Source organism: Oncorhynchus keta, chromosome 34 (genome assembly GCF_023373465.1).
Source record: "Oncorhynchus keta strain PuntledgeMale-10-30-2019 chromosome 34, Oket_V2, whole genome shotgun sequence".
Taxonomy (NCBI): Eukaryota; Metazoa; Chordata; class Actinopteri; order Salmoniformes; family Salmonidae; genus Oncorhynchus; species Oncorhynchus keta.
Genome location: NC_068454.1, coordinates 64,049,439 through 64,068,753, shown reverse-complemented (window position 1 = coordinate 64,068,753; position 19,315 = coordinate 64,049,439). Strand labels below are relative to the sequence as shown.

Genomic DNA, 19,315 nt, shown 5'->3' with positions numbered 1-19,315 from the left:
GCCAACATATGTACACAAAAGTACAAATGTTAAGAACACCTGTAATATAATTGAGTTTACAGGGCTACGTTTCCGCCTTGTAACGTGTTGGGATGATTTTCAAATGAAGATTGACAATGACAAAAATATCAGTTAAGAGGAGTTGAACATCCTGTTCACGTGAATGTACATGAAAATCTATTTAATAAATCAAAACCTCCATCCAATGAATATAGCTAATTAATTTAATCAACAGACATTTTGTGCTACAAATCATTGGCAGATTATATAACTATATAAATTCCATATACAGTACACACTGTAAAACAAAGGTCCATGTATTATTTTTAATATGAAATAATATAAAATAGTACGTTTTTATTTTATATTGATCAATGTTATCTTGTCTGTGAACATCTGTAAATGTGTCACGACATCCGCCAAAGTTGGCTCCCCTGCCTGTTCAGGCGGTGCTCGGCGGTCGTCGTCACCGGCCTACTAGCCGCCACTGATCTCTTTTCCCTTTTCTGTTGGTTTAGTCTTATTAGTTGCACCTGTGTCCTATTATGTTTTCCTGATGGGCGTCCTTATTTAAGGCTAGCAAACCCGCCCTTGTTTTCGGCGGGATTATTCTGGTGTTACGTGTTGTGTTGTTGGGTGTGTTCGTGCTCCAGACTGGCTACCCTGTGTTTTGGGTTGGTCCGTATTTTCGAGCCCTGTGTTTGGGCATTGTATTTTGGTGCCACATTAAAGTGCACTTCTCCCTTGGAACTCTCTGCGCCTGATTCCTACCTCACACACCTAGTCCCGCGTGACAAAATGGTAAAAAAAAGTTATTTCGATTAACCCGAATAACATGAGATGACTGAAAGAGATCCATTCTCAGAAAGACACTCAAACTGTGGCGACAAAAAAAGTGAGGACTCATCTTAAGAAAAGTAAGACAGAATTTATCTAAAACAGTGATATTTCAGAACACACAGTACATGTACTTGCGATACTTTACAAAATTATTTACATAACTTTTTATTTTCAATGTAAGCGCAGCATTGTTGATCATATCAAAAACAAAACCTGACTGGTAGCCAGAGACACCTGCAAGTTTCATTTTCTGCCTATTTCTTTTAGCCAGTTTCTCCAAGCCCCTTTACTTATGGTTTGCTTGGAGGAAGACAATTGAATTTTTTGTTTTAGCATAAAAAAATTCATAAGGATTGTTTTCGCCTAGAAAAAAGTGATCAATTATGCCTAAACATTAGAGTTCATTGGGAGCCTTCATCTCCCTGTGCAGAGTCCAGCGTGTCCCACCAAACCCTTCCAACACTGGTGAGCCACATTGAACAATGCTCAGATTAATTCCATTTCAATATCAGTCATTACAGGAATTGAATTAGCTATGAAATTCAAAAAGATCAACGCTGTACACATGGGTCATTTCCCAGTTCAAAACTCAATGTCAACTTCAATTCCTGGTATGGCTGAGATGTGAATGGAATTAAACCCAACGTTGCCATGGAGCGACCGTCCAACATGACCCTCATCGTTGACCATTCCTTCACCTTTTCCTGAAGCTCCTTGTTGGGGTTAGATCTTGGGGCTTAGATCGCGGGGTCCCTTCACTAGGCCCTGCTCCTTGCGCATCACAGGCGCGTGAATGCTGCAGTCCCGTGCCTCACAGAAGCCGGGCACTCCTGCGTTGCCCGCCATGCCAGGCTGACCTAAAGCGCCTGTGAAACCACGGGGCCCTCTGGGACCTGCCATACCGTTATTTGGCTCTGCTGGGTGGCCTGGCATCCCTGTAGGGGGAAAAAATTAAATAGTTGGAGGTGGCTTCTTAACAGTTCTCTTGAAAAAGAAGACTTCCTGCTAAAATAAATGTTGAATAAGAACCACACAATCCCTTTTTAAGTGAATCTGGAAGTGAGTTACAGATACTTTCCAACAATTCTAAGACAAGCTATTTTGAGGTAGACCTGAGAGTTTCACACCAGTGGAAACAGTGTCCTACCTCTGAGGCCTTGATGCCCATCGTGTCCTGGCAGACCTTTACCAGGCTCACCCCCCTTTCCTTTCGGACCTTTTGTTCCTGTGGAGTAGAACAGAGAGCCTGTGAGTGAACTCTGAAGCTATGACTACAAAGGTGCTCCATTAATTTTCACTTGAAATTAGCCTTTGTCATCAGTTTTGTTTACCAGTTATCAAGTCTGGTTTAACTAAGACAATTGGAGTACATACCTCTTTCCCCCTCCGCCCCCTTCTGACCATCCACTCCTGTGTCCCCTTGGATGCCCCTGGCTCCTTTGACTCCAGCTTTGCCCGCTTTACCCTGAGAGAGAGAGAGGTCAACAGAACTTATCATCGTTTGGAATAAAGTCTTTCCTTAGTAGATAGGGATTGGTTTGGGGGCTGTGTGACTCACGGGTTTGCCTGATTCTCCAGCTGGTCCCCTGGTTCCGGGCGGCCCAATGAGTGTGCGGTTGTTGATGGGGCAGCCTTGGGAACACTTGGCCCGGATGGAAGCTGCATACTGGGAGATCTGGGCTGTCACCACTCCTTTACACAGCTGCAATACCTGCTCATCTGTCAGCCCAGGGCCCTGAGGTCAAAAAGCAGGCAATCAATCAATCAACCTAGCAAGTAAACAATCGATCAATCAATCAGTCAGTAAAAGTTATTGCTAGATATGGGTCAATGTAAAATAAGGGGGAGACCCTTCCTCCAGGCAGACTGGAGTTGGCTCCTGATACGCACAGGGGCACCTGGCACTCCTTTAGGTCCAGAGCCACCTTTGACGCCCAGGTCACCGCCTGGACCTGGCTCTCCTCTGGAGCCTGGGATGCCGGGGGGTCCATTTCGTCCAACAATGCCATCAGGGCCGATGGTACCTCTCTCCCCTTGCTGCCATTCAGAGATGAGGGGAAGGAGGGAGACAGAGAGAGGGGGGACACTGTTCAGTCACTGAGTGCAGAAAGCCATGATTTAAACTCAATTATCTCAATACTTCTACCTAATCAAATCATTTAATTCTCAATACTTCTACCTAATCAAATCATTTAATTCTCAATACTTCTACCTAATCAAATCATTTAATTCTCAATAATTCTACCTAATCAAATAATTTACTTCTCAATACTTCTACCTAATTAAAACAGTTATATTAGGATTTTATAATGTAACGGGAACTCAATACTGTACAGTATGTGCTGTTGTGTCTGCTGTCATCTAGGAACAACCTATGGTGTCAGTATTGTGGTTTTTATGTGACATAGAATGAGTTAGGGTGAAAAAAAACTCATACATTCACAGAATGAAGTATTACAAACCTGTCCTTTGTCACCATGTGCTCCAAAACTTCCCTGGTTGGAAAGAGGAACAGAAACATTTTTAGTAAGAAGAAAATCGGTCCCACTACATCAATGGAAACAGGAAGTAGATACGCAAGTGACATCGCCTCGGCATTGTCACAGGATTACCTTGTCTCCTTTCCCTCCCTTCACTCCAGTTATTCCAACCCCACCCTGAGGAAGGAACAATCAGCACATGAGATGAGTCAGTAAGATGCCATGGAAATGATAGGACTGCTTATTAAAGCTTATCAGTCACAAAGGAAAGACCCAGACATAAACAGTAGATGACCAATACACATCCACTTTCACTTACTGTTTGTGTGTGTGTGTGTGTGTGTGTGTGTGTGTGTGTGTGTGTGTGTGTGTGTGTGTGTGTGTGTGTGTGTGTGTGTGTGTGTGTGTGTTTGATTAACTGACTGGTAATTTAGCAGTCTGATGGGGAACGTAAATAAAAGGTTACCTTATCACCATCGGGACCTGTCTCCCCTTTGGCTCCCTAGAAACAAAGCGTTAAATCAACAATTACATAATCATCAAAGTGATGATAATTCTAGTGGTTACGACAATGTTTGAGTTATGACATATACACACAGGCTGGGCCTGCAGGCCTTTAGGTCCTGGTTTCCCTGGAACTCCTGCATCTCCCCTCTCTCCTTGAGGCCCCTATAATATGAAATACATATAGGTAAATTGCTGCAAATACTGTACACACACACTTTAGAATGAGAACCTTTGTTCAAAAATAGGAATTTTGTTGAATTTCCAATGACAGATCATTATTAATTGTCTAAACTTATAACAAGATATACGGTACTATTGTAATAACATCTCTGACAGTTAAGCTGGGGTTTTAAACTAAAATCAGCATGACCATCTTTGTTTTTACCTGAAACTGAAACCTTTTCAGGGACTTTACCCACAGATCTCTTTACTAACATATCTGTTACCTTCCTGAAGCAACTTGGAATTTAATCTAATTAACAACAACATGGAGGGGAATTTACTGAGGAATGTGGAAGTGACAGTTTATGTACTGTGATCTGTAGTCTACTGTGCACATGTCATTGAGATTAGATCACCTCATGTTTTTTATTTATTTTTTATTTTACCTTTATTTAACCAGGCAAGTCAGAACATATTCTTATTCTCAATGACGGCCTAGGAACAGTGGGTTAACTGCCTGTTCAGGGGCAGAAAGACAGATTTGTACCTTGTCAGCTCGGGGGTTTGAACTCGTAACCTTCAGGTTACTAGTCCAACACTCTAACCACTAGGCTACCCTGCCGCCCCATGTAGTGGTTATAATTAAACAGTAAGGCACGAGGTGTGGTATATGGCCAATATACCACGCCAAGGACTGTTCATATGCACGACGCAACGCGGCCCTTAGCCGTAGAATATTGGCAATATACCACAAACCCCCGAGGTGCCTTATTGCTATTATAAACTGGTTTCCAATGTAATTAGAGAAGTACAAATAAATGTTTTGTCATACCCATGGTATACGGTCTCATATACCACAGCTGTCAAACAATCAGCATTCAATCAGCTCGAACCACCCAGTTTATAAAGCCAGTCTTACCCCAGCTCCTACTCTCCCAAGAGGTCCCCTCACACCACGATCCCCTCTCGCGCCCTAAGAGGGAAGACTGGCCATTATTCACAAAGTATTCATTTAAGTATTAAAAGTACATGTCCACTTTTAGTTTATTTAGTAAATATTTTCTTAACTCTTATTTTCTTAAAACTGCATTGTTCGTTAAGGGCTTGTAAGTAAGCATGTTGTATTCGGCGCATGTGCCAAATAACATTTGATTTGAATAAATGTACTGTACAATATAACAAATTACATCCATGTCATAACAGCAGAACAGGTCAACTAGACATGTTTGGATTATACATCTCAGCCATTGTGATGATGTCATCCTGATACCCAGCATGCAATTCTCCTTCACTTTACCTTTTGTCCAAACTCTCCAGGAAAGCCGATCACCCCAGGAACTCCAAGAGGACCCTGGAAAATAAACAGTAAATGTAGTTTGTTAGGAGAAATTCCATCGACAGATTCCTTAGATATTTATTACTAATTTAGTGGTTATCATACTGATACTCACATCCTCTCCAGGCTCCCCATCACTGCCTGGCATGCCCCCTGGGCCTTGGTCACCCTGAGAGAGAGGAAAGAGAGAGATACAGAGAAAACAGAAAGTGGAAGAGAAGAGAGCAAGGGAGACATCGCTACTACAGTATCAATCTAATCTCCCACGTGGAGAAGGTGCTATAGTCATGGCCAAAAGTGTTTAACAGCCACATGACTCACAAAATCAACAATAGCAAAACCTTCAGTGAAAATAACAGTATGCAGTTTAGGGAAAACACCCATGAACACACAGAAATGTTAGGGGAACCAGAGTAGTTTCTGTGAAGAGTAATGGCCAATGACTTTTGAAAGCAACCACAGTACTTTCTGTGAAAACAACACTACTCCTGTCCCCCTAAACATACCTTGTGACCGGTCTCTCCTCTGCCTCCTGGCTCTCCAGGATACCCCTATAAAACGCAGAAAGAAAAAGCATGTTAGTAGGATTTAATGGTCTCCCTCCATGTAGGGAATAGCATAGTCTTTGTAGAGAAGGACAAATAAGAGGTCCACACTACTAGACAATAATCAGGATTAGACAAAACTAGAGCCTGCAGAACTTGCTTTCTGGAGTGTGGTGTCAAAAAAGCAGAGCATCTCTTTATTACGGCTAGACCTCTACCCATCTTTGCAACCATTGAATCTATATGTTTTGACCATGACAGTTTATAATCTAAGGTAACGCCAAGTAATTTAGTATCCTCAACTTGTTCAACAGCCACACCATTCATTACCAGATTCAGCTGATGTCTAGCACTTAAGGAATGATTTATATCAAATACAATGCTCTTAGTTTTAGAGATGTTCAGGACCAGTTTATTACTGGCCACCCATTCCAGAGAGATGAATGGTGTGACGGATAGACAGATATCCATCTTACATTATAGCCCATCTCCCCATGGTCTCCTGAGAATCCAGGTGCTCCAATCTGACCCTGTGGAAGAGAAAGGATGAGATGGAAGACATTTTAGACAGGAGAAATGGAAGTTGAAGTCATTCGATAAAAAAAGAAAAAAGAATGAGTTATTCAACCATGGTTTAATTAACCATGGTCACAAAGTGAGGTTGAATGGCGCTACCTTTTCCCCGTCTGTTCCCTCAGGACCCTGTTTCCCTTCTGCTCCAGTTGATCCCTGAGAAGAAAGGTTGGAGGAAAAAATGTCTCAACATAGCCAGAACAAATAACAATAATTTGTATGTCGTTTATATGTTAAATGGAAATGATCACATCACATAGCTTGTTTGAGGCTTTCACATCATAAACTCTTGTATTGATTCTAGTGAGAGCTGTGTAAGGAGCTGAGTGAAGAATTGATTTGAGCATGTTGAGAAGACAGTGTGTGCTGAGTTGTGGTAGCAACTCTGAGTGGTGGCAACAATTGTGATTGAATAGTGTTGAGTTGTGGTGGCCACCATGTTTACCTTGATACCTCCAGTTCCATCAGGCCCACCTGGCCCTGCCTCACCAACTGGACCCTAGAAAAAGACAAAAAACTAAACACATGAGTAGGGCCAGACAGAAACATGCTGGGGATTTTGTACCAAATTTCCTTACACTCATTTGAGGAAGCACTTTATTTTACGCTACAGAAATGACCAGGTAGTGGATTTCCTTAGAAAATCCATGGTACAATGGTAATTACACAATAATAACCTATGGATTGTTTATTTGTTTATTTGAGATGAATTGAAAAAAATCTCTTGATATCAAACCAAATATGGTTACCTACAAAACATAAAAGCTGTATTTTGTCAATACTCACAGTCTCACCCGTTACCCCGACTCCTCCGCGTGGCCCCTCCATACCGATGTCACCCTGTTGAGGATAAGGAACACACTCAGGCATAGAGACAGTTTGAAATTGTCAAAAAAAAAGAAAACATTTGTAATTAGCTGATATTTGTGATGGTATAGTGGTATTCTATGATGTCATGCTGGTACTCTGTGATATCTCTGTGGTACAGTGGGGGTCTATAATGTCATACCTTTTTGCAGGTTTTACCTGATGGATGCGGTAAAGAAGTCAATGAAATGCAAACCATTCCAAATGACCATATTGTCACACATTCATCAACTCTGTTCCAACAAAGTGGATATTCGTAACAGGGTCAATGTGGTTACTTAGATGCGATTTGGATATATTTGTCTGTTTTCTCTGTATAACATTTACGAGTTGTCCCTCTTCAGGTTTAGAAGTGACTGCTAAATGCTAACTTCTGTTCGTATAAGCTGGTTAGCATAGCTAGCATACTGAAATCTGTGGTGGTAGTCAAAGTAGTTTTTAACTGTAATACAGTTGATTGGTGACAATGACATGAACATGTGTCGGGGTTGACATCCATGAAACCATTATACTCTGATTTTTACCTCACCATAGTGTGAAATACACATACAGTGAGGGAAAAGGTATTTGATCCGCTGCTGATTTTGTACGTTTGCCCACTGACAAAGAAATGATCAGTCTATAATTTTAATGGTAGGTTTTTTTGAACACTGAGAATAATAAAAAAATCCAGAAAAACACATGTTTTGCAGAGGGGTCAAATACTTATCTTTTCCCTCACTGTATAAACAATAGGTTAAATGTAGGATATTTTTGCTACGGGCAATGGGAAGTTTCAGGATCTTTCCCCCACTGTCACGAGTCCAACCGAGGGTGGTTTCCCTTCCCGGTGGGGTGGCGCTCGGCGGTCGTCGTCGCCGGCCTATCAGCTGCCACTGATTTGTCTTTCCTCCCCCTCCTTGTATGTTTATTGTTAGCACATGTTAGTTAGTCATTAGTTGTGCTTTATTAGACAGCCGGCCCGCCTGTTTCTTTGTGCAGGATTAATTATTGTGACATTCAGGTTATGTAGTAGAGGAACGTGTTTGTTCCTGGTCGTGTATTCTGCTGTACTGTTTTCGTCCCCCGTGTTTGGGGCATTTGGTTTTGAGCACCCAGTGTTGCGTGAGTGCATTAAAGAGCACAGTATTGCACTCTCTGTTTCCTGCGTCTGACTCCACACCCATGACACCCGGAGCGTTACACCCACGGCCCTTTCCCCCACTCGTTTCCATGGCAAATCCAATGTTTTGGTCAGGTTCGATTGACCTCAATATGGCATCTATGGGGATTCAAACTGAATTGTGTGGTGTCAGACTGGTTCTCTGTTATGTCATACTAGTGATCTGTGGTGTTTTATGGTGCTTTCAAGACAACTAAGAATCTCGGAAACTCTTGAGTTAAAATGTACCTATGTTTTTTGCGTAGCGCTTCCTGTTGGTCAATTCTGATATTTTCCAAGTGGAAAACTCGGACCTCATCTTTCTACAACAAGTTAAGAGTTTCTGAGTTCCAAGTTGTCTTGACCGTGGCAATACTGGTTCTCTGTTATGTCACACTGGTACTCAGTGATGTCATTTTGGAATTCCTTGATGTCATACTTGTTCCCTGTTATGTCAACTGCCAGGTCGCAGTTGTAAATGAGAACTTGTTCTCAACTAGCCTACCTGTTTAAATAAAAAAAATTAAAAAATATATTGGTTCTCGGTGGTATAACAGGGGTGTTATGTGATGTCATGCTGTTTCTTGTAGGTTTAAACTTTAGTCAAACATTATGGTGGCTTGGGCTGTTATTAGTGAACATTCAAATAAGATGTTGTGAAGGGCCACACTGTTTTTGATATGGGGTTATAATGTATTTTTGGGTAGAGGGTGATTTTGTTTGATGTGATACACATTTTGTAGGATGCCGGTCTGGTTTTGAGGAAGGGTCTTTACCTTCAGACCTAGCACCCCAGTCTCACCTGGATCGCCAGGAAGACCAGGCAAGCCCTGTAGGAGAGAGAAAGAATGAGAGACAAGGTGCAAAATAATGGAATAAAGTATAGACCAAGAGAGAGAATGAGAAAGAGAATGGGTAATCATAGTTGTTGAAGCTCAGCCTCACCTCAACTACACAACAGTGTCACTCTCCAGTTCTGAATAATAAAGAGATCCCCATCTACTGGCCATAATCAATATAGAAAAAGTTGCATTGCTTGTGCCATGTTGCAGAATTTAGACCAGAGCATAGAAACAGATCAGAGCAAAACAATGAAAGAGAGATACATTACATCTGTGATATCCTCTATAGGCCTCTTACTTACCTGGGCTCCAGAGAAACCAGAGGCACCATCCTCCCCATCAGGCCCGGAGTCACCCTGTAGAGATGGCAAAGGTCAATACAGCTGTTGAGTCAAGTTCAAGGGCAATGTTGATGCCATACTTTGTAGTTACAAACATTCCTCCCAGGGAGATACTGCTTCTCTTCTGAGGTTGTGGCAAGCGTGTTTGCCGTGGTGTTGGGAAACCTGGGTTCAAGCCTCGCTTAGGGAGATGGATAGTGTCTAAGGCTGCTTTGGGTATTTATGTGAGGTCTTTTATTTTACTTTTTTGACTTCCTCACCTCAGGCCCTGTGTCTCCTCCTCTTCCTAGAACTCCTTTGAATCCTTTGTACCCCTGAACACAACACACAGGAACTATATCAACAGCATTCCTCCAATAGGGATATGAGCAGTGATTCATTGATTAAGCACAATAGAGGGTGTAATTTGGCATGCACTATGAATTTGATATAGTGATTATACAGCATTTAACACTCACCTCGCGTCCTTGAGCCCCAGGGAAGCCATCTTTACCTTGCAGTCCTCTGGCTCCCTAGATAGACAGACAGATAGACAGATAGACAGACAGACAGACAGACAGATATTTTGCTTAGTCCAGAAAACAGAAGGATACCACAGGATGGTGGTGGATGGGGTGAGCTACCCCCATACAATGCAAATCACTTAAGGACGCAGTGAATGCTATATAAATGCCATTTAATCAGTATTCATCAGCAAAGTACATAGATGTTTGCTGTTTATATGGTTCTAAATTCCAGTTGCATGGTGTTGAGCGTTAGGTTAGAGCCTTCGTCCTACCTTGGGCCCTGCAAACCCAGCGAACCCTGGCTCTCCTGGCTCACAGTTACAGTCTGTTGGCCCCTCCTCCCCCAGAGAAGCCTCCCCACCACCAGGGGCCTGGAGCGACTCTTCGTAGTAGGGCTCCTGCTCGTATGGCACCTGCAGTTATAACATGATATTACATTACATGACAAAACACAATATATATGCCATTTAGCAGACACTTTTATCCAAAGCGACTTACAGTTATGTGTGCATACATTCTATGTATGGGTGGTCCCGGGGATCGAACCCACTACCCTGGCGTTACAAGCGCCATGCTCTACCAACTGAGCTACAGAAGGACCACAATGTTACATGACATGCCATTACTAAACATCACACATAACATACTTTCCCCCTTGACTTCCCCTCACCTGTGTGGTGGTGGTGTAGGGGTAGGAGTCCTCTGTGATCATGCTCACACTGGTGGGGGCTGGTACATAGGGGTCATATCCAGATGAGGGTTGCTGCTCCTCATAGCTGTGAGTGTGCTCCGGTGGGTATTCCTCTGCCAGTGAGGAATGTCAAGCAGTGGAGGGGTTAAAGTGAGAGGGAAATGTTTGCATTCTACAGCTTAGTTCATGTCAAAGGAAGCATCATACCATAGAGTTTGTACTGTAGTAGTAGTTAGTGTCTGACTGTACACCTAGTGTACTTACACGGAGTGTACAAAACATTAAGCTTAACATCCTTATCATTTATCGCCCTCCAGGTCCCCTCGGAGAGTTCATCAATGAGCTTGATGCCTTGATAAGCTCCTTTCCTGAGGACGGCTCACCTCTCACAGTTCTGGGCGACTTTAACCTCCCCACGTCTACCTTTGACTCATTCCTCTCTGCCTCCTTCTTTCCACTCCTCTCCTCTTTTGACCTCACCCTCTCACCTTCCCCCCCTACTCACAAGGCAGGCAATACGCTCGACCTCATCTTTACTAGATGCTGTTCTTCCACTAACCTCATTGCAACTCCCTCCAAGTCTCCGACCACTACCTTGTATCCTTTTCCCTCTCGCTCTCATCCAACACTTCCCACACTGCCCCTACTCGGATGGTATCGCGCCGTCCCAACCTTCGCTCTCTCTCCCCCCGCTACTCTCTGCTCTTCCATCCTATCATCTCTTCCCTCTGCTCAAACCTTCTCCAACCTATCTCCTGATTCTGCCTCCTCAACCCTCCTCTCCTCCCTTTCTGCATCCTTTGACTCTCTATGTCCCCTATCTTCCAGGCCGGCTCGGTCCTCCCCTCCCGCTCCGTGGCTCGACGACTCATTGCGAGCTCACAGAACAGGGCTCCGGGCAGCCGAGCGGAAATGGAGGAAAACTCGCCTCCCTGCGGACCTGGCATCCTTTCACTCCCTCCTCTCTACATTTTCCTCCTCTGTCTCTGCTGCTAAAGCCACTTTCTACCACTCTAAATTCCAAGCATCTGCCTCTAACCCTAGGAAGCTCTTTGCCACCTTCTCCTCCCTCCTGAATCCTCCTCCCCCTCCCCCTCCTCCCTCTCTGCAGATGACTTCGTCAACCATTTTGAAAAGAAGGTCGACGACATCCGATCCTCGTTTGCTAAGTCAAACGACACCGCTGGTTCTGCTCACACTGCCCTACCCTGTGCTCTGACCTCTTTCTCCCCTCTCTCTCCAGATGAAATCTCGCGTCTTGTGACGGCCGGCCGCCCAACAACCTGCCCGCTCGACCCTATCCCCTCCTCTCTTCTCCAGACCATTTCCGGAGACCTTCTCCCTTACCTCACCTCGCTCATCAACTCATCCCTGACCGCTGGCTACGTCCCTTCCGTCTTCAAGAGAGCGAGAGTTGCACCCCTTCTGAAAAAACCTACACTCGATCCCTCCGATGTCAACAACTACAGACCAGTATCCCTTCTTTCTTTTCTCTCCAAAACTCTTGAACGTGCCGTCCTTGGCCAGCTCTCCCGCTATCTCTCTCAGAATGACCTTCTTGATCCAAATCAGTCAGGTTTCAAGACTAGTCATTCAACTGAGACTGCTCTTCTCTGTATCACGGAGGCGCTCCGCACTGCTAAAGCTAACTCTCTCTCCTCTGCTCTCATCCTTCTAGACCTATCGGCTGCCTTCGATACTGTGAACCATCAGATCCTCCTCTCCACCCTCTCCGAGTTGGGCATCTCCGGCGCGGCCCACGCTTGGATTGCGTCCTACCTGACAGGTCGCTCCTACCAGGTGGCGTGGCGAGAATCTGTCTCCTCACCACGCGCTCTCACCACTGGTGTCCCCCAGGGCTCTGTTCTAGGCCCTCTCCTATTCTCGCTATACACCAAGTCACTTGGCTCTGTCATAACCTCACATGGTCTCTCCTATCATTGCTATGCAGACGACACACAATTCATCTTCTCCTTTCCCCCTTCTGATGACCAGGTGGCGAATCGCATCTCTGCATGTCTGGCAGACATATCAGTGTGGATGACGGATCACCACCTCAAGCTGAACCTCGGCAAGACGGAGCTGCTCTTCCTTCCGGGGAAGGACTGCCCGTTCCATGATCTCGCCATCACGGTTGACAACTCCATTGTGTCCTCCTCCCAGAGCGCTAAGAACCTTGGCATGATCCTGGACAACACCCTGTCGTTCTCAACTAACATCAAGGCGGTGGCCCGTTCCTGTAGGTTCATGCTCTACAACATCCGCAGAGTACGACCCTGCCTCACACAGGAAGCGGCGCAGGTCCTAATCCAGGCACTTGTCATCTCCCGTCTGGATTACTGCAACTCGCTGTTGGCTGGGCTCCCTGCCTGTGCCATTAAACCCCTACAACTCATCCAGAACGCCGCAGCCCGTCTGGTGTTCAACCTTCCCAAGTTCTCTCACGTCACCCCGCTCCTCCGCTCTCTCCACTGGCTTCCAGTTGAAGCTCGCATCCGCTACAAGACCATGGTGCTTGCCTACGGAGCTGTGAGGGGAACGGCACCTCAGTACCTCCAGGCTCTGATCAGGCCCTACACCCAAACAAGGGCACTGCGTTCATCCACCTCTGGCCTGCTCGCCTCCCTACCACTGAGGAAGTACAGTTCCCGCTCAGCCCAGTCAAAACTGTTCGCTGCTCTGGCTCCCCAATGGTGGAACAAACTCCCTCACAACGCCAGGACAGCGGAGTCAATCACCACCTTCCGGAGACACCTGAAACCCCACCTCTTTAAGGAATACCTAGGATAGGATAAAGTAATCCTTCTCACCCCCCCCCCCTTAAAAGATTTAGATGCACTATTGTAAAGTGGCTGTTCCACTGGATGTCATAAGGTGAATGCACCAATTTGTAAGTCGCTCTGGATAAGAGCGTCTGCTAAATGACTTAAATGTAAAATGTAATTAAGAATACCTGCTCTTTCCATGACAGACTGGCCAGGTGAAAGCTATGATCCCTTATTGATGTCACTTGTTAAATCCACTTCAATTAGTGTGGACAAAGGGGAGGAGACAAGTTAAAGAAGGATTTTTAAGCCTTGAGACAATTGAGACATGGATTGTGTATGTGTGCCATTCAGAGGGTGAATGAGCAAGATAAAATATTTTTGTGTCTTTGAACGGGGTATGGTAGTAGGTGCCAGGCGCACTGGTGTGTGCCAAGAACTACAATGCTGCTGGGTTTTTCACGCTCCACAGTTTCCCATGTGTATTAAGAATGATCCACCACCCAAGGGACATCCAGCCAACTTGACACAACTGTGGGAAGCATTAGAGTCAACATGGGCCAGCATCCCTGTGGAACGCTTTCGACCGCTTGTAGGGTCCATGACCTGAAGAATTGATGCTGTTCTGAGGGCAAAAGGGGGTGCACACTCAATATTAGGAAGGTGTTCCTAATGTTTTGTACACCCAGTGTATATTTTGGATCCAGGTGGGGATTAAAATACTTTATAATCTGACAACACCTCTGTCGATTTCCATCCAATGATGTATACAAACCCTGGATTGCTGATGATATGTATTGGCCATTGAGAGGCTTTGAAGCCACAGGTCAACCATATTGGCACTGCCCAGTAGGAGCAGTCCTCCATTAGGAATGAATGGAATTCTACAGTATTTCAATTAAATGTTTCAAGGGCAAAATTACATGTATTTAAGTATTTTTGTGTTGCAGTGGGGACAGACATTGTTCCCACCAGCAATTCACATTGTTCATGAAAAATGAGTTGGTTTGTTGATGCATATAAGCCATTTGGAGGAGGCATAAAGGGGTTCTGAAGACTTGGACCAAACTCTGGCTTTTGACCAAGGGACCAAACTCTGGCTTTTGACCAAGGGAAGGGACTTTGCAATGTTGTAGTTATTACCTGGTTGTGGGTATCCTGAATGCTCATAGTTGTCGACCAAGGAGCCCTCATAGGTGTGTTCATCACCTAATATGACACAAAACAATAATTGAACAAGCCTGAAACAATAATTGAACAAGCCTGAAACCTCCCCAGTAAAATGAGTCTGTTTACAATACAAATGAGCCTGTTATTAGATAGATAAACCAATGTAATGTTTGTACACAATTATCAAAAATGTTTCATTGTGGTGACATGAGAATATAAATCTATACATTTGAACCACAATCTAGGTAAACTGAAATAAAATCAAGATATAACCTACTGTTTTTGCTTACCTCTAGAAATGTGGATATTTTGTAGTAGCTATTGGCGCGAAGGCTAATGGGGCTAACAGTTCACGTCAGGCAGCTCACCTGAGTGGTAACCAGAGTACTCGTCCTGCGCGTGGGAGGTGGGGATGCACAATAGGAGCACGAGTAGCGGCGAGATAACGGACACCTATAGAAAAGGCGGGGAAAACAACGCAAGGTTAAAACGACCATGTAGGCCGTAGCCTGTTTCGTCGCCGCTTTAAAGATAAACAAAAGGTAATGGTTGGAAGACCTACCTTTGTTGGAAGATGGAAGACCTCTCTGCTCAAAATGAATAGCCTGCACGCACTCTTATTTCGTTATACCTTTATCTCCTTAAATGAATACATGTTTTGAGGACGAAAAATTAGGTGACTTTAGACGTCTAAGGTAATGAAGGCTAATGGATCACTAAGAACGTTTTATACCCAATTATCATAGCCCTTTTAAAATGTCAGCTATATCTCTCTGGTGGTGTTTACCACATAACTCCTTCAACTCAAGACCCTGTTTTCTTGTCTAGGCATTCCAGACATGTATTAATTGCACACTTGTAGGCTATGTAACAAGTGTGAATAATATTCAACATTTATATGGTCTGTATTTGACTAATTTCTTGACAAACATCAGATTTCATATCAATCATAATATGATGTCTGTAAGACTATAGGTCTGTAGTCATAGCATACCACCCTGCATACCACTGCTGGCTTGCTTCTGAAGCTAAGCAGGGTTGGTCCTGGTCAGTCCCTGTATGGGAGACCAGATGCTACTGGAAGTGGTGTTGGAGGGCCAGTAGGAGGCACTCTTTCAACTGGTCTAAAAAAATATGCAAATTCCCCAGGGCAGTGATTGGGGACATTGCCCTGTGTAGGGTGCTGTCTTTTGGATGGGATGTTAAACGGGTGTCGTGACTCTGTGGTCATTAAAGATCCCATGGCACTTATTGTAAGAGTAGGGGTGTTAACCCTGGTGTCCTGGCTAAATTCCCAATCTGACCCTCAAACCATCATTGTTACCTAATAATCCCCAGTTTACAATTGGCTCATTCATCCCCTGTAACTATTCCCCAGGTTGTTGCTGCAAATGATGTGTTCTCAGTCAATTTATCTGGTGAAATAACAGATAAAAATATATATATTTATCATATAGGCCTGCAGTAAGAGTAGGCTAAATGTTTATGTTTAGGCCTACCTACAAGGCCTATGATTAATCTGCTAAATAAGAAAAATGCTAACTTTTTTTTCATTAAACTGTATATACTGTAGGACAAGCAGCAAGTGTGTGTATCCTACTTCAAAATGACTTCACAGAAAGCAACAATTTGTGGAGTTGTTGCTTGGGGTTGTTGAAATAAAAATTGGGCTGCAAGGTGGCCTATCAGAACATCACTAGAAAAGGCTATATGTTATTAGGGGAGATGACCAAAGATGTTGGGTAGTTGGCCGGAATATTTGGTAAATATTTGTTAAAAGACACACTGGAACATGTCACGAAGTCTACATTTCTGGTATTGAGCCTTATGGCTCAATCACGTCCAAAAATTGAGTAGCATATTTTTATTTTCCAGAGAGAAAATGGGCCAATAAACTGAAGCCACATCCTTGGATTAACAGCAGCCTATTGGATGTCACATGACATGAGACATGTAGGAGGAGATTCTGCAGGGGTCAGCAATCCAGGTGATGGGTTTGTATTATGCTCTGTAGATTTAGGCAAGAGCTCGTCTGTGCCTTGAACAAGATAGAGATGAGAAATACAGGCTCAAAACGCTCTTTGTTAAGGTAAAACCACAAGGTGAGCCACAGCAGTTCTCAGGCCCTTCTCACATGCCAGGGCACTTTCTCTGTACTCTAAAGGCTCTCTTCATCCCACTCCTCTGAGACGGTAAAAGGCCTTTTCTCTGTTTGCTGTGATGTCAAGCAGCTGTCTGTCTACCATGAGTCAACCACTTTCCATCCATATGCCATTTCCAGCTTTTTATTCAAAACTCCAAAGAGGACATCATCAACAAAACACTTGTGCAGTAGTCTATAATGGACTTACATAAATTATTAAAAGACAATGAATAAGAGCACCTAAGCAATAAATAAACGTCAGTGTATACATGACAAATGGTACTCAATGATAACACAGATCATTTAGTCTATCTGTTGAAATAAACCAATTGATTTGGAGTATTACATACATTACCTGGGCAAGTACCCAGAATGCTTTGCAATGTAGAGTTGACGCCATACGTCTGCCTGGTGGTATAAATCGGTGATCACTACCGACCTCCAGGCCCCCTGGGACACTGAGGTGCAGTGTGGGATACAGACTGCTCACCTCCACTAACCCTAATCCTTTCATTTGAACAGTTAGTAGTCATGAAAAAGCTTCCTTTACTTAGACTAATTCTCCAATACAATCACTATTCATTGAATAGTAATACTATCCACAAAAAAATTGCTGCAAAAAAGAAGAAAATCAACTGCTTCCATCTGTATCCAGAGTGTAAACTGAGATCCTGGACTTCTTGAATGATGCAAATTTGATATTGTTCATTTATATTTATCTACCGTTTAACGAAAAAACATACATTTACCCAAACTGTCAAACAACAAAATCACCTCTCAAAGTTGTAAAGTTTTAAGCTTTGTCGGTTGACTTGCTGTTGTGTGCAGTGGAGTGCTCTGTAAGGTAAATAAAGTCAAATCGGCACATTCCTGAGAAACGTACAAACTAAAGAAATTACCTCCTAACTACCCTTAATTCAGAGGGAACTCAAACACTGTTAGGGGCAGCATGTGACCCACCAGGCTAATCGTCCTGAAAATAGGTCACATAGTATTTAATTTAAACGCCAATATATATTTAGGTTTCTTTATGCTCACAACACACCAACTAAATCAGTCCATGTCAAATACACTCTCACACAGTACCAAAAATAAACCCTCATTACCGTATCATTACACAACCAATAGTTAGATTAGGTTCCTCAATCCAGCATCACTGAGTACACCACCTGCGGACCAGAGAACCTAGGCCCAAGAACCACACTATTGGACCAAATACAGCGTTCACATTCAGAATCTGGCGTAGCAACATCTCAGAAACCTTCTTAGACCATGATGCCTGCTCTGCTTGCTTACCTTTACCCTGGGGGCTCCCATGGTGCTGGTTCTGTCTGTTTGGTTCTGTATAATCCACTGAGACCAGACCCTCACTCAACGTATCAGTTAGTCCACAGTTTAAAAAAATAATATAGACAGAAAAGTCCAGTTTATTTCCTCCCTGAACTGTGCTCTTTACAGCATTCTCGCTCCCCACTCACGGCACTGGTTCCCCTTCCTCTCGCTCTCTCCCTTGCTCTCCCTCTCTCAGGGTTCCATAAGGTTCTCAGGCAGCCACGGGCTCGGCTCCCTCTTCTCCTCGACAGGGTGAGAAATACCTGAGTCTAACCCTAACCCCAAATACACACAGGGGCAGAGACCAAGACAGGAGAGAGGAGGGAAGAGAGACTAAGGAGAATATAACAAATACAGAGAGAGGGAGGGTTTAAAATAGAGATGAGGGTACAGGGTACATTTTGTTGTGAGTATTTTAGTAGACGGACACAGTTCTGCAGGTCGCGAACACCCCAATGACTAAAAACATTCAGACGTTGACATTTGGAGCTATGTTCAAGTAGTACAGTGAAGGTTAAGGTCAATTCTAGTCATTCAGTCAAAAAAAAAATTTTTACATTCTGATAATGAATTGAATACCAATTTAAAGTAACGGTTTAACAGGTGATCAACCTCAGTACCAATGGAATAGTGTTGTGTCAGATTATTATATTAAAAAGTATTTTTATCCCATCATTAAAAGACTGCAGATGCACATTGACTCCAGGCCTGACCTGTGTGCTTTTGACCTGCTGGTAAAAGGGTGCCAGCTATGACACTCCTGTCCAACATTCCATACAGTACACACTAAGAAATGCACAAACTGCCCTGAGGGGCCTCAACCAATAGGGTTGGGCTGGGCAGGGCCATTTACACCTAAATTATTACATGAATACATTTATCTAATGGAAATGTGTAGATTTTTCTGACTATTTCAAGTCGCAATATGGAAAGACATAGACAATTGTTTATGCTGAGTTCTTGTTAAAAAAAGGAAGTAATCCATGAATTCTCAAGTAATTGTGGCTTTTTTCTGGTTCTCTGAATACTTCTAAATAAAGGGCCATCATACACACAAAAGCTTTTACACACAGA

General features: G+C 43.6%; 1 protein-coding gene across 1 annotated transcript; it reads right to left on the bottom strand.

Annotated features, from left to right (window-relative positions):
• Positions 1–322: 322 nt before the first annotated feature.
• Positions 323–19,306, bottom strand: LOC118367613 (collagen alpha-1(XI) chain). The gene is made up of 26 exons (XM_052494411.1): positions 18,206–19,306; positions 15,135–15,219; positions 14,740–14,805; positions 10,811–10,944; positions 10,413–10,553; positions 10,093–10,146; positions 9,895–9,948; positions 9,596–9,649; positions 9,228–9,281; positions 7,230–7,283; positions 6,889–6,942; positions 6,546–6,599; positions 6,347–6,400; positions 5,832–5,876; positions 5,441–5,494; positions 5,287–5,340; positions 4,909–4,962; positions 3,918–3,989; positions 3,787–3,822; positions 3,453–3,497; positions 3,303–3,335; positions 2,731–2,877; positions 2,399–2,575; positions 2,215–2,305; positions 1,988–2,065; positions 323–1,775 (listed from the first exon to the last, which is right to left on the bottom strand). The coding sequence occupies exons 1-26, from the start codon at positions 18,224–18,226 to the stop codon at positions 1,564–1,566; spliced, it is 1,977 nt and encodes a 658-aa protein (XP_052350371.1). The 5' UTR covers positions 18,227–19,306; the 3' UTR covers positions 323–1,563.
• Positions 19,307–19,315: the final 9 nt, after the last annotated feature.

Coding starts and splice junctions, on each gene's coding strand:
- LOC118367613 (XM_052494411.1), bottom strand. CDS start 18,226: ATGGGAGCCCCCAGGGTAAAG. Junction 10,147..10,412: donor CTGGGTTTGCAGGGCCCAAG/GTAGGACGAAGG, acceptor CTGTCTATCTAG/GGAGCCAGAGGACTGCAAGG. Junction 3,990..4,908: donor TTGGGAGAGTAGGAGCTGGG/GTAAGACTGGCT, acceptor TTCATATTATAG/GGGCCTCAAGGAGAGAGGGG.